Source organism: Seriola dumerili, unplaced genomic scaffold (genome assembly GCF_002260705.1).
Source record: "Seriola dumerili isolate Sdu_G_001 unplaced genomic scaffold, Sdu_1.0 BDQW01000025.1, whole genome shotgun sequence".
NCBI lineage: Eukaryota > Metazoa > Chordata > Actinopteri > Carangiformes > Carangidae > Seriola > Seriola dumerili.
Genome location: NW_019174280.1, coordinates 12,950,302 through 12,964,236, shown reverse-complemented (window position 1 = coordinate 12,964,236; position 13,935 = coordinate 12,950,302). Strand labels below are relative to the sequence as shown.

At 40.6% G+C, this 13,935-nt stretch overlaps 1 protein-coding gene across 1 annotated transcript; it reads right to left on the bottom strand.

The window, feature by feature from the left end:
* Positions 1–264: 264 nt before the first annotated feature.
* On the bottom strand, positions 265–12,285 carry parp1 (poly(ADP-ribose) polymerase 1). The gene is made up of 23 exons (XM_022768795.1): positions 12,056–12,285; positions 10,675–10,837; positions 9,967–10,082; positions 9,592–9,806; positions 7,564–7,654; positions 7,323–7,439; positions 6,888–7,064; positions 6,522–6,684; positions 6,045–6,185; positions 5,674–5,913; positions 5,463–5,528; positions 5,216–5,348; positions 4,792–4,987; positions 4,554–4,682; positions 3,981–4,064; positions 3,705–3,827; positions 3,465–3,593; positions 3,205–3,303; positions 2,942–3,094; positions 2,668–2,795; positions 2,479–2,540; positions 1,923–2,037; positions 265–1,094 (listed from the first exon to the last, which is right to left on the bottom strand). Exons 1-23 carry the CDS (start codon positions 12,176–12,178, stop codon positions 1,013–1,015), a joined length of 3,045 nt encoding a protein of 1,014 aa, XP_022624516.1. The 5' UTR covers positions 12,179–12,285; the 3' UTR covers positions 265–1,012.
* Positions 12,286–13,935: the final 1,650 nt, after the last annotated feature.

The following is a 13,935-nucleotide window of genomic DNA, read 5'->3' as shown; positions in this document are numbered from 1 at the left end:
CTAATTTTTGTATATTTAGGCAGCAAGGTTTCTTTTTTCTTAAAAATCCAACTACAAGTTCCAATTTAAAGCCCAATCTAACATCCTCAGGAATCCCATAGTTTATGGAGTACATAGTTTGCTGACCCTGACCTTTGACCTGCCCAAGCTAAAGAGAAGAAAAGAGAAACCCCTAAAGGAAATAAATCAAGTATCCTATTAGTTTGAAAATCTTACAGATTTACATTCATTTCCCCACTGAAAATAAAACAAATTGCAATCACAGAAATTTTGTCTTTTATTTTGTTTGAGGTAAGCAAGAAAAACACTAAGAAAAAGTGTACCACATACAATGGCAGTTGTTTCTTTCACAGAATATCCTGCATAAACATGAACTACAATGTTTTATTTTTCTTTAATTTTCTGCAAGGAAGACAGTTTGAGAGACAAACAACGAAACACATATATACAGGTCAAACCTTGTACAGTATCTTTGAACCCAACAGTCTAAAAAATGTTCATCTTAGTGGCTATTTTACTGGGGAAACTTTGCAAAATATAAACATTGGTTTGTATATGTCTGCAGACTGGTTGTTCACAACTCAGAGCTATCTATTTTGCAGTACTATGCCTTATTAACTACAGATTTATTAAAAGAATCAAGACATGATACCTTTCTCAAATTCAAGATTACCACGTGAGACAGAAAACTAACATTTCTGTTGTCCATGTCTAAACCAAAACCCTTTCGTTGTAGTATGCACTGTGCTTCAACTACTGTACTGAGCTGTGACCCACAGTTTTGAGTCAGAAGTAGGTATTTAAATACCTAATGCAAAAGTAAGAAAGGCTGCCAGCTAGTTAACCTGATGAAAAAGCAATTAAGTGACTGGAGATTTTCAATGACCACTGTAAAGCGTGGTATGGCATCGCTCCTTTGCCAAACATCTTCTGTTGCAGAGAATGAAGCCCAGGCATTTGGAGGCAGCAGTGGTCTTTGTTTTCACTGAAGGAGGTTCCGACACAGCCCATCTCACCACAGGGACGTCTGGTAGTTAAACTTGATCTTCAGGAGATACTTCATGTTTATCTGTGCTACATCATACACAATGTACCTAGAGGAGTGGCGGTTAAGGAAAATAGAGACTATACAGATAATATGACCAACACAGTGAAAAAAAAGTGGGCATTTCACAAATTACAGACATGAGTGCTAAACAGAAATAGATGTTCTAGGGTTAGTTTAATTTAATAACTCTAAGAGGCCTGAGAAAATCGGGTTAGGACAAAATAGTACACTACCAAAAAACACTATACAAAGAGGTTTCAACTGCTTTGTTTCTTTTTGTCCTTAAAATCGACATTTAGCGGCTATGAGCTCATGCAAATTATCAATTATCATCAGTTTATGTGAGAAAAGAAAATTTCATCCAGGTATGAAAAAACATTGGTGCCTCAGAGTGGTCTACATCATGATCAGGAGGTTAGAAAAGAACCTTTCTCACCAGAAAAGATAAGCTGTGCTCTCTCAGCATAAGTCCTCCTCATGTAAACAGTCATTCACAATCAATCTAAACCCGTGTCTACTTCAGTCATTTCATCCAGCAGTGGGTGCCAATTGTACCCTTTTCCATTGCTGACAAAAGCCAGATATATGCGGGTCTTACCAGGTTTTTTGACCAGTGTAAAAGGGGCTTAAAATGAGCTTAGGTCCAAAAACAGAACAGCAACATCAGGCCTAAATTCAGGCTGATAGTCATGCTGTGATTCTTGGTAAAAGAGTAAAACTGAATGCACAGTAATGAAAGCTCTACTTTTACAAGTTAATGGTTACAAATTCAGCTCGAATCAGTTTACTCAACAATATCTGCAGGATAAATCTAAGGCCATTTGGCAAAATTATTATCAATATCACAAACCAGGAGATAAGTATTAAAGGATACTCGTTGTACAGTAGACTTGTGTCGTCAATGTTAGTGTGGACGCCTTTTCCCAGAGGCACTTGCACCCCCTCTAAGTTGACAGCAGCACCTGGATCAGGAGCAGTTCTACCCAAACCTGAAAAGAAAAAGAAATGTTAGAGCAAAGGTCTGAGAAAGACCAGAAACCAAACCTCTACATCCACAAAATCTTCCAAAATCTCCAGTAAATACATTTAGTACATTATACACACATTATTATTAGCAGCTAGTCAGCAGAAAAGCACATTAATAAACAAATATTACTGTTAAATTCTTACCATAGCATATGCAAGTATTTTATATGAATGTTGTATCTTTATAGCATTCAGCAGTTACAGTACTTCCCAAAGTATATTTTTTTCATTATTATTCACATTAAAGAGGCAAAGTGCTATAATTACATTGACCTGCTGTTTATATAATGTGGTGTATAGATATATTTCCCATCACTGTTCTTGAATTATTAAACAATAATCCACCATTAAATAACTGTTCACAGCAATGTGCCTTAACACTGCTACTGCTACCAGTTTCTCACCTTTAACACTGTGTTTGCCCTTTGGTAATTTTGTTATGTGAGAGGCCTTCTTCAATTCATGCCTGCAGTGAAAAAAAAAAAAAAGAAGAAAAAAAAAGCAAGACACATTCATTTACATCTGCATCACAGACATATTTAATAAAACACATAAGAAATAGGCATTTTTGAAGAACTAGGAATGTCACTCACATGTTGCCGAGGGCAACCTCAGCCAGCAGTAGGAGCCCTACAGGGTCTGACTGGGAGGTGTGACAGTAGTTTGCACTCTTGGACACCATGTCAGCAAAGTACACACCTTTGCCGAACATGTAACCAGTCTAGAGAAAATGAAGCAGAACAGTAATTCATGAGCAAAACCAACTTGAAACATTTACTAAACACATCTCTTTATGAATGGGGAGGTATTGATATATTATCATTATCAAGAATAATGCCAACTCATTTAATTACAAACACCACGCACCACTGGGGCTTCTGGAGGGGCAATACGAAGACCCTGAGACAAGATACCAGCGTAGTTAGTGGCACGAGACCCGTGCCACAGTAGCTGGCGATTGTGTAGCTCCTCAAAGGGACGGTAACGCTGGTGCTCTCCCTCGCGAACAATTTTGAATATCTGAAAGAAGGTAAAAAGTCGATCATTTATGACTTACAAACACTTACACGTACAGCATGTTATTCATGCTTCATGTCTTGTTTAAACTGTTTTCCCCAATAATTACTTACTTCTTGCACTTCCAGTGTGTAAGTGTTGTGCGTGGCAGCGTGGGTGTTCTTAACATATTGCATAATGATCTCAGCCTCATCGGTGGTCTTGTCAACAACCTGTGAAATGAACATGTCACATCCTTTAGGCTTTCCCATCATAATCTCTTTCTAGAGTCACCAAGCTGAACATTATTTTCATTGGAGAAAATGGAAAAAATGCATGATGTTGCACACCGTCCATCACTATCAAAGAGTGAAACAGGGGTTACACTACTTACCTCAATCCTGGTTTTGAGTTTCTCGTAGTTTATGTCGATGGGATCATTCTCATTATCCTGAGCCCCTCCTCTAAGCAGACTGTAGGCCACTTCAATATCCAACAGGTTGTCCAACATCTGAACTTTAGCCTGGACGGAGATGTATGCAGATGTATTTATCCGGCCACATCTTTAAATCTGCATTGGGCTTATCAGTGTGATGACAGAACAAGAGAAAATGCACAGTATTTGTGCCCTCACCTGAATGTAGTCCAGGTTGCTGAGCAGTGGAGGTTTCTTCATGCCAAAATCATGAGGTATCAAGGTGTAGAAGCGGTTGGAGAGATCCAGTATCTGTGCCTCTGCCACACAATCTGACACAGCCTACGAGAAAAAAGAAAAATAATATAGTTGATGTAATTATTAAAAGACTGAGAACATTCTCCACAGATATGTACGTCTTTTTGAATTAAAAGTAACACAAAACAAAAGGTGAAAACTGGGATGGCCCTGCAGGAGGAGCTGTTGGTTACTGACCTGCTGTACTTCAGTGAGAAGAGCGTAGGCACTCTGAATCTGCCTCTTACTCAGCTTTCCAAGCGGCATCTTCTGGAGGTCAATCTGCAGACAGGAAAGGAGATTTAAGCTGTACATATGTGGAACACATGGAGGAATAATGCGCACACTGGGATTGCATTAACATTATTCTTCAATTGTAGAAAAGGCAATCTTTTTTTTATTGAGCTGCTGATACAAAAAAGTTGGATGCACAATGTACTTCCTTTACAAAAAACAACTCAACTTTTATTGCGATGGATATGTGGAACCTTCTCATGTTTACTATTAGCTTTCAGTTAAGTGTATACACAACAAGGCTAGATTGACATGCTGGCTTGGTAATAGAAACATAAGGTACACCATTGTATTTAAGCCCCTGGTATTAAATCATAAACAGATCATCTCCACAAATGCTTCCCACATTCCCAGACGATGTGATATGATTTATCAAAACAGCTGTTTTTTGTTTCCCTTGGAGGAGAACAAGCTAGACCTATCTAATGGGGTTTCTCTCCCACATGTTTATTCTCCAAACAAATTAAAAAGTCTTACCTCAAACTCCACCATGGCCTTCTTCATACTCTCCACATCGAAGATCATCTTGATCAGCTCCTGGACAGGTTTGGCAAGCTTGGATTTGGTGCCAGCGGTCGCTGTCAGCCTCTTCACTGCCTCCTCATCCTGCCCAGTAACATAAAAAAATGACATGTAAAAATAAAAGTCAGTAAGGTACAGTAATAACTACGCTGTGGTATATTTGCTTCTTAATTTTGTGCGTGTTTGTGCGTACCTGTCCATAGTCAATCTCCAGTGGGTAGAACTTATTGGGATATTTGGTGAAGTTGGAGGAGCCCCAGTCGTTGCCCGTCTTTTCCTTGTACACACCCAGGAAGTTGTCCAGGGCCGAGTTCTTGTCATGAAACTTGTCCAGCTTGTTGCCTCCGATGGTTGTACCCACCCTACCCCATGACCTGAACACCCAGTACCTGCACACAGATGACACAGAGGGGAAGTGTAAGAGACATTCAAGTTAGTCTTTGGATAGAGCTAAGGAAGTATAATGGGATGGAAAAAACAAAACAAACAAACAAACAGCACTACCGCACTGGCGCTAGCATTTAAGATACAGCATGGTTTGTTTCTGTTGCCTCTCTTTCTGACCTGAATGTTCCTTTTAATAGCCTCTGCACTATGACCAAAAGAAGTGAAATCACCTTTTCTGTACATCATCCTCTAGCAGCTGCAGTTTATAATAAGAGTTAGTTCCTCTGACAATGTCCACAAGACCCAGCGTGGCACTGTACATCTTCCCATTCTGTTCCAGGACATGGGCGCTGTTCTCCAGACCTACAAAAAAATAATTAAATAAATAAAAATAAATAAATCAAATTCACCAGTCAGATTCAGAAGATGAAAACAGACAGAGTGATTATTTCTTCAATGCAAAGTACTCATGAGTACCTGAATCTGGATCCACAGCAGCTCCTCCTTTGACTGTGAGTTTCACCTTTTTGGCTTTGCTACCACCTGTAATAGTGTATATGCAATTATTTATAAATAAACACAAACGGCAGAACAGTCCTGCACTATAACACAAACCTACATGAGGCCCAACATTTACAGAAACAACTGTTAGCACATACTGCAAACTACAGCAACAAATATCCTTTACCTTCCTCCTCCTTCACTCTCCCTGTGCTTTTGGTAGCCAGTGCTCCGGACTTAGAGGCCACAGACGGAAACTGGGCCTCAACTTTGACCTCTGCACCCCAAGGTGAGATGGCGTGCAGGGAGACCAGTTCCTGGAGAGCTTTACCCGACGACTTGATGTCTGTGAGGAAATCCTCGGAGACCACACGCACGCCAGCATCCCTCACTTCTTCCATTTTCTTACTCATCTTCTCTACTTCCTCTGTGAAAACATGAGGACAAAGAATGCAACAGAAGTTGGAAATATTACATAAATAAAGAAATAAATAAGCTTTTAAATGTAACTAAGGGAATTTATTGTCCCATATGTCCCTTTATTGAATCGTTACTCACTCTTGGTGCTGAGGCAGAGCAAGGCCTTACTGGCTGTGCTGGTAATCTTTCCACCCAACTCCTCTACAGCAGCCTTCAAATCATCCTTGTTCTTGGTCAGCTTACCCACACCCAGCAGTTTCATACCTGTCAGAGGTTTGTCTATGGGACCAAAAAACACCACCACATACTTATTTCATATATAACATTGTACTGATGCATCTAAATTATCTAGAAATTTGCAGTTTTGATTTGTTTTCATTTCAATCATTTTCCTGAAGATTTTCTTATTACTCTCAAAATATAATTAGACATAATTTGACAAAATCTTATACTTAACCTTATGTCAAAGTTAAAAAATACAATTTAATTGCATATTCATCGCCTCAATTGAATCGAATCACAAGCTCTGCATACAGACAGAATATAAAAATTTTTTTTTTTAAAAATTGAATATATTCAGGATATTAATATTCTCCTTCAAATTTCTTCTCTCACCTGAAGGTGCTCCCTCTGGCAGTCGCTCAGTCGGGGCACTCGATGCACTAGCCAGGGGTTTGGCTTTGGCTTCTGTCAGGGCTTGGTTGGGAGCTTCTTTGGGGTAAACCCTGTCCTGTCGCTTGAACTTGAATTTTTTCAGGAAGGGAACCTCATTGAATTCCTGAAATGACATAACAAGCCAGGATAGTTGATTAGAAGTTGTTAAATATAATTGGAATAAAGAGTTTTTCATAATTTTGGTGCACGTCTTCCTTTAATCAGCTCCCTTCCCTGAATGCTGCTCACAGGCTCAGACTAATGATTTGAGCTGGTAAAGGAGTCTTGAAAAGGAACCAGAGAGAGTCCTGAAATGAGGTGACCTACCTTTGGGATGACCCAGTCCTTGCGTGCAGGTGTTGCTGTTTTGAACACACACTTTGTCCAAGCTGAAATGTCGCCTGTGCAGTAATAAGCATCACCCTTGAACACCAGCTGGCCCTTGCACTCCTTACAGGCTTCAAGTGCACCGAAGGCCATACCGTCAGCCAGGGAGTCAACAACCTGTTGATTAAAAAACGTGTGATAAAACACAATAACTATAACTGTATGTGGCAGAACACAGACTCTGGTAACAATCATCATTGAAATAAAGTGTTGAATGTACAGCAAAAGCACAGATGATTGCATAATGGGAGTCAGTTTTGTACTAAATTCATGAGTATTAAAAGCAAAAACAATCTTCTTCCACATCTGGACACAGGTGGATCTTCAATGTTCAGAATACAGTGAATGTTTAGATCCAGAGAATATTTCTCTTACATTGGACTCTCCAGAGGGAACCTCCTGGCCATTTGCAATCAGCAGCTCCTTCATGTCATTGATGGAACAAAATTTCCTAAGCTTGTCCTTGATTCCCCAAATCAGCTGGCTTTGGTTCTTTGGATGCATGCAAACACCACACACAACAACAGAGCAACATATTAACAACATTATGGTCACCATATATAATGTCACGTTTATTCCAAAAAAGAAAAAATAAGACGTATATAAAAAAAAGTACCTTCAACTGCTCTTCCAGCTTCTTCTTCTCATCCTCTTCCTCCTTCTTCTGTTTCTTTGATACTCCATCCACTTCATCAGCTTTACGCTTTCTGCAAGAGCAAACACAAGGTCAAAGTCACGGTAAGTTTTCTTCCAAACGTTTGTGGTTTTGTTTTGTTCAGCATGGACAAAAAAGAAGGTGAAAAATAAAACATCCAAATTAACTTCCTAAATGAGGTCAAAAAGGGACACAGGATGATCCAGAGGAGGAACAAACAAGGCTGAATCTGACACCTTTACTCATCAAGCAAATTCATTAGGGCCCCATCAGTTAATGGAGACACAAACACAAGCTGGTACATGTCTTCACAATCCCAGGCGTCAATGCTGATATCATCCACTCTGCCCTGACAAATTTATTAGCTCCTCATGAGACCAGTCACACACCAGCATTTTAGTTAATGACCACCGAATGGCAGTCAGTCTCTGTCTGACAAACATCCCTTATCTGACAACAGGTGACATCATGAGGGAGGAAGGGATTTCTATAAAATAGTGTCTTGCTTAAACAGGAGTGTTCATGTGATTTTAAGGTGAGGGCAGGTGTATCAAATCGGTTTCCCTGCTGTCAGAAGAGCGATGATCGAGTTCTTAGTTTCTTGAGCAGCAACACTTTTATTAAACATGACCACATGACTGTATCCTGGTGAGTCATTTTATTGCTTTTGTGCATTTCATGACCATTCTGAGTAGTTCAGCTCAACTTCTAACTTGAATCTTATTTCTCTCTTTAGGACAACTATGGAAAACACAAGCGCACTGCTGATCCTCCACACTTTTCAGCAAACTACAAACTCATCCCATCTCTCTTCCCCTTCCTTAGGACCTTTCCTGGGCTCTTCAACTGCTTTTGTCACCTCCTCTTCACCGTCTCGGTCACCTCCGCCTGCTGACTTGGTGATTTCCCCAAATGTCGCGTACATGGCTGCTGAGCTCGTCATCGCCTTTCTCTCCACAGTCGGTAATTTACTGGTCTGTGTCGCCGTGGGCATCAACCGCAGGCTACGCACCGTCACCAACTACTTCTTGGTGTCACTTGCGGTCGCTGACATCTGTGTGGGCGCCATTGCCATTCCCTGTGCCATCCTGACTGATATTGGTTTACCGCGTCACAGCCTGTACCTGTGTCTTCTCATGCTGAGTGTTTTGATAATGTTCACCCAGAGCTCCATCTTCTGCCTTCTGGCAGTGGCTGTGGAGCGCTACGTGGCCATCTTCATGCCCTTCCGCTACCAAGTCCTGATGACGTCTCGCAACGCCGTGCTGGTCATTCTCGCCACATGGCTCCTGGCCCTTCTCATCGGACTCGTGCCGCTCATGGGCTGGCACAAGGCACCACCTGATTCAGGCTACTGTTTCTTTGTCTTGGTGGTGGACATGACCTACATGGTCTATTTCAACTTCTTTGCTTGTGTGTTGACACCCCTCGTGATCATGTTTCTCATCTATGCTCAAATCTTTGTCATGGTCAAGCGGCAGGTGAGACGCATCGCATCTGAGCAAAGCGGCAGAGGGGAGAGGCAAACAAGGGCTGCGGCAAGCATGCGGCGCGAGGTGAAGACGGCTACTACACTTTTTCTGGTTCTTTTCCTCTTCACAATCTGCTGGATCCCGCTTCACATCATTAACTGCTTCCTGTTGCTCTGCCCACACTGCCCTGTACCACTCGAGCTGCTGCTCACTGCCATCATCCTGTCACATGCGAACTCTGCTGTTAACCCTTTCCTGTATGCGTACACAATGACGGCTTTCAGGGACACCTTTAAAGCCATTTTCTTGTGCTGCAGAATAGTGGGAGACAGAGAGGCTTCAAATAGGGCTGGTGATGATGATAGAGAGGGTGCTGCGGTCCAAAACACACACCAGACATGACCAGGCTTGTGATCCCCAACTCTGAACACTGAATGTCAAAATGCAAACATTCTTCACAATCTTAAAAGTACCCACCCTGCACAAAAGAATATGATCCTGTATTTTTTTGTCTCACCCTTCAGATTTGACAGCAGGAAGCCTCTTCTTGAGCTGTTCCTTGTCTTCAGCTCGTAGCGCGTTGAAACCCTTCAGCTGGGCAGCACTGTATTCAGGTTTGAAGGCCAGCTCCTCCCTGCGGCTCACGAAACATGCTGTGTGGTACCAGCGGTCGATCAGACCCAGCTGGGGCTTCTCTGGGTCCACAGTTTTCTTGGACACACGAATCTGATCCTGAAGGAGAGGCCAGAGGATTCAGAGGCGGTAGAAAAGCAATTCCATAGGATACAACTTGTGAGGCACAACATCTACTATTTACATCATTAACATTAAACTGATAGCAGTTATATTAGTTATTGTTGTATTCAAACAGTTTACAGAAGTGGCTGCTAACCTTTTCTATTTTCTGCTCACAGCCTTTGCATGTGCTGCGATTCGACTTGGCATATTCCACTGCAAAGTCATTCAGTGTCTTCTCCCCTTTAGCGCCACCCTTCTGGTCCCCTTTCCCTACAAGAACAAAGTTATGCAATTTTCACTTTCAAATCATGCAGTGTAATCAAGTAATGAAAAATTATATATGTGAAAAAATTCTTTGAATAAATAATATTCACTAGATTACAGAAATGTCACTGGCAGTACATGCATAAATATCTCATACACACAGCACTAAACTTTGATAACCAGGAAGCAAATTTATTTCAGACCTCTCTAATATATTCTTCTAGAGATGCCGAATGTATTTTCTATGAACCTGTTTTTTTTTCTTACTGATAAAAGTAATAAATAACGGCTATAAATGTTCACACCTGAGCAGACAGCAATTCTTTCCTCATATCTCAGTGATTTTTACAGTGCTACAGGAGAATTTATTCACTGTTTGCTGCGCTGCAGGGATGTATGGTGATGCCCATCTCTATACCTGTTTAATAGGAAACTTTTACCCCCTCATTCAATAAGGGTGCATACTGCCTCTCTGTAAGCATGACGTTAAGCTAATTAATTTGCTTGACCATCTCCATGCAGGCACACTGGGACAATAAGGAGTCTGTGTACATCACTGGGTGTGGCGTTATGTCATTTTACCAATACTTTTACTGACCTCCTGCAGCTCCACCACTTTCAATGGCCTTTTTGACCTTCTCTTGGTCTTCCCAGCGGAGGTCAGAGTACCCAGCAATGTCTCCAGTGGACTGAGCTGCTGCTCGCTGCCAGAAGCAAGAGAAGTGGTGCCAGTGGGGGACCTTCCCGTCAAACATGGGGGACTGGAGGACAAAGAACAAACAGGACATGTTTAATTCATTCAGTATGTTTACAGTGAACTGGAGAGGATATGAGATGAAAAACACCTGCTGTGGAACATGTCTTAATAGCGGCTCACTAGAAAATATCTTCCTGGACTTGTGAGTTAAAATCTTTATTAAGTATGATTCATTTATTTCTCATTTTATAAAACAGATTACACATAATATTTGTGATGCTCAGAGCAGAGTAAATTGTTCCTTATGAATGAGGAAAGATGGTCCTAAATTATTATCATATTGTCTCTATGGTGTAGAACCTTAAGAGGAAGAATTTACCAAAAGTCAAATAGATAGTCTAGATATACAGCAGAGTTAGGTGTGACTTAAGGCTAAATCTATTTTGTAGTTCTTTGTTCATTATGTGATGTCATTGTACCATTTATCATATTTCCATGGTGGGGTGGGCAAATAGAAAACATCAACTATCGCGATGAGAAAGAGTGAGGAATACTTCCAAAATTAAAAAACGTGAGACATATCATTTGATTCCTATTTATCTACAGTACAAATATAGATTCTCTATAAACTGGACAAAAAATGTTTATTTAAATATGGACATTCATTAAAATGAAATAAATACTACAGTGAAGAAAGTGTCCTGTGCCAGTGCTGACTTCACCGCAGACTGACTAAACAAACTGATTGAGTCCGACTGAAGTCCAGTGATTGAATATCTGGAGCTGCTCCACAGGCCATGAATTAGGAGAATGACATTGGAGGTTTCTTCACATTAGCTTCTTGGTTGATTAATTCCCTGTAGGGGAGCAGCAGCTTTTTCAGACCGGAATTGTTTCTGTTGCGGTTTTGTCTATCCAAATGGACGCAGATATTTAAACCAGCCCCGAACTTAATGTTAACCTCAAGCTGCATCATGAATGTATGAGTAAACCTTTACTGAACAGCAGGATGCACTACTGCGATAAGCCGAATGAAAGGCTCGGTGGCTCTTTGTGAACAAAATTCAATAGACAATGTCAGCCATTTAAATGCTAACGAGGGCCTAACCTACTGAAGTGAAACCACACTATAAACTACATATTCTCATTCTCCGGTTAGCTGACTAATACTCACTGTACCCATAGAATAACAAACCGAATATCAACAGCAACACCGTGGTAGTGAGGCAGCTAACGGAGCAGGTTTCTGCACATAAAGTGTCTCCAGTCGTCGCTACGTTACCTGCACCATGATGGCCATTCTCAGCGAGTCTTTAGCTATGTTTTCTTTGCATTTCTTGCACGATGCACGGCCGCTTTTGGCATATTCCGCCTTGTACAGCTTGTCCTCCTGGGAATCTGCCATCGTTCTTTAATATGAAAGCAAAATTAAACGACCGGGCTGGGAGGCGAACTTTCTCTGGATGAGAAGAAGCCACAACAATCAATGCACAGGCACAGAGGCGAGGCGAAGCCCGCGTGCCTACATGGAGGGTGCCACAACAGAAGAGGTCTCACTCTGTCGATATTTCCTGACACCAACACGTCCCCGAAAAGCTTTGGCAGCTCTTTTCAGCAAAAGTCTATATATACATATAAAGTACCAGTCTACATGAACAACATTCTGCTTTTGAGTGAACATAGATGTTTTTGATGGCTGATTCTGATATTTCATACCCCCCCACCCTCACCCCCACCCATATCCTGCCAATGAGACACTGAAAGACAAGTTTTACACAACTGAGCACGTTTTCTTTATTTCTTTCCTTTTTTGAGCCAAGTCCAATAATTCTTTATGTTACTTTTTCAGATGTATGACCTCAGTATTTCTAAAACTCTGTCTAGGTCCTGGAGGTGGAAACAAATTCACATTCTATCTACGTATCAAGTTCTTTAAAGCTGGCTTACTGTATAAGGACTATTAGACACCAGACGAGTTGATTTGTGCAGTGTTTGTGTTTATGTCTGTGTATTCCTCTAAAACCTATTAAAAAAAAACTAAAGCATAGAGATAAATGCCCAAGACAAACCAAATTTTCAACTGTAGAGTGAGACATCTTTCATACTAGACGATCAGTGAGCTGACCGTAGAACACCCGCGCTACTTGTAGCCAGAAATAATCGAGTTAAGAAAACTCGTCTCATAAGGAGAGGAAAATCAGTTTATGGTAAAAAAAAAAAAAGGAAACAACAACAACAAAAATACCCATATCCTCCCTCATAATAAATATGCTTGTTCTGTTAAAGCCTGACCCTCCCTGTGTCCATCAAAGAAAAAAAACATTTCACACTTGACCTTTTTTTAATCTGTGTATTTCTAGGCTACATATATTTCCTCAGGTACTGGCTGGATATGTTCATTCAAGCAAACACCCCTGACACATGGCTGTGCCTCTGTTGCCTCATTCATCTAAAGTGTGAAGAGACCATGCAGGCTTCAGGTCACAGGGCTGATCTGCTTGACTGTTCTTGATGCAGTGAAAATCATCCTGCTGTTCTGTTGGTGCAGCTGGAAACTTTGTTTACCTGACACCTGTTTTAGCAGAGGCACTAACAGGTAAAGAACCTACGCCCTTACTTTACATCAAAGACACCAAAAAGACACAGAACTTGCCCAGCTACAATTAAGAATTATATAATAAAACATCATGGTGACAGAACCAGTCACAGGTGTTATCATTATTATACATGTGGTCTGTTCCCTGCTCATGGACAAAAAAGGGTGAGTCGGGTTCAACACTAATAAATCACAAAGCATCAGAACTAAGCATATGCACAATTAAAATGAAATAAAACAGTTTGATGGTTGTTACTGGTTTTATTAGCAGAAATTGTTTGCTATTAAATGTTTTTGTATAAAATATTAAAAAATAAACATAATATACCTAAGAAAAATGAATAACAAAATGTTACAATTTGACTGTTACAGATTAGATTTCCAGAATGACCAAACTTTAAGAAAACAGAGCCTTCTTTTAAAGGCCCAGTCCAGTATATTACATACATTGATAAAGACTTTTGGTTACTTTTATTTACATTTTGAAGGGTTCATGAATTTTCAACGATACCCTTTAGGTTTACTTACATTTTAAAAATATGTAATTGATATTACCAGTAACTGAG

Excerpts from the sequence above, each read along its gene's own strand:
- parp1 (XM_022768795.1), bottom strand. The coding sequence starts at position 12,178 with ATGGCAGATTCCCAGGAGGACAAGCTGTACAAGGCGGAATATGCCAAA. Across the intron at positions 10,083-10,674 it reads AAGTGGTGGAGCTGCAGGAG|GGAAAGGGGACCAGAAGGGT; the intron begins GTCAGTAAAAGT and ends TTGTTCTTGTAG. Across the intron at positions 3,095-3,204 it reads ACACACTGGAAGTGCAAGAA|ATATTCAAAATTGTTCGCGA; the intron begins GTAAGTAATTAT and ends ACCTTCTTTCAG.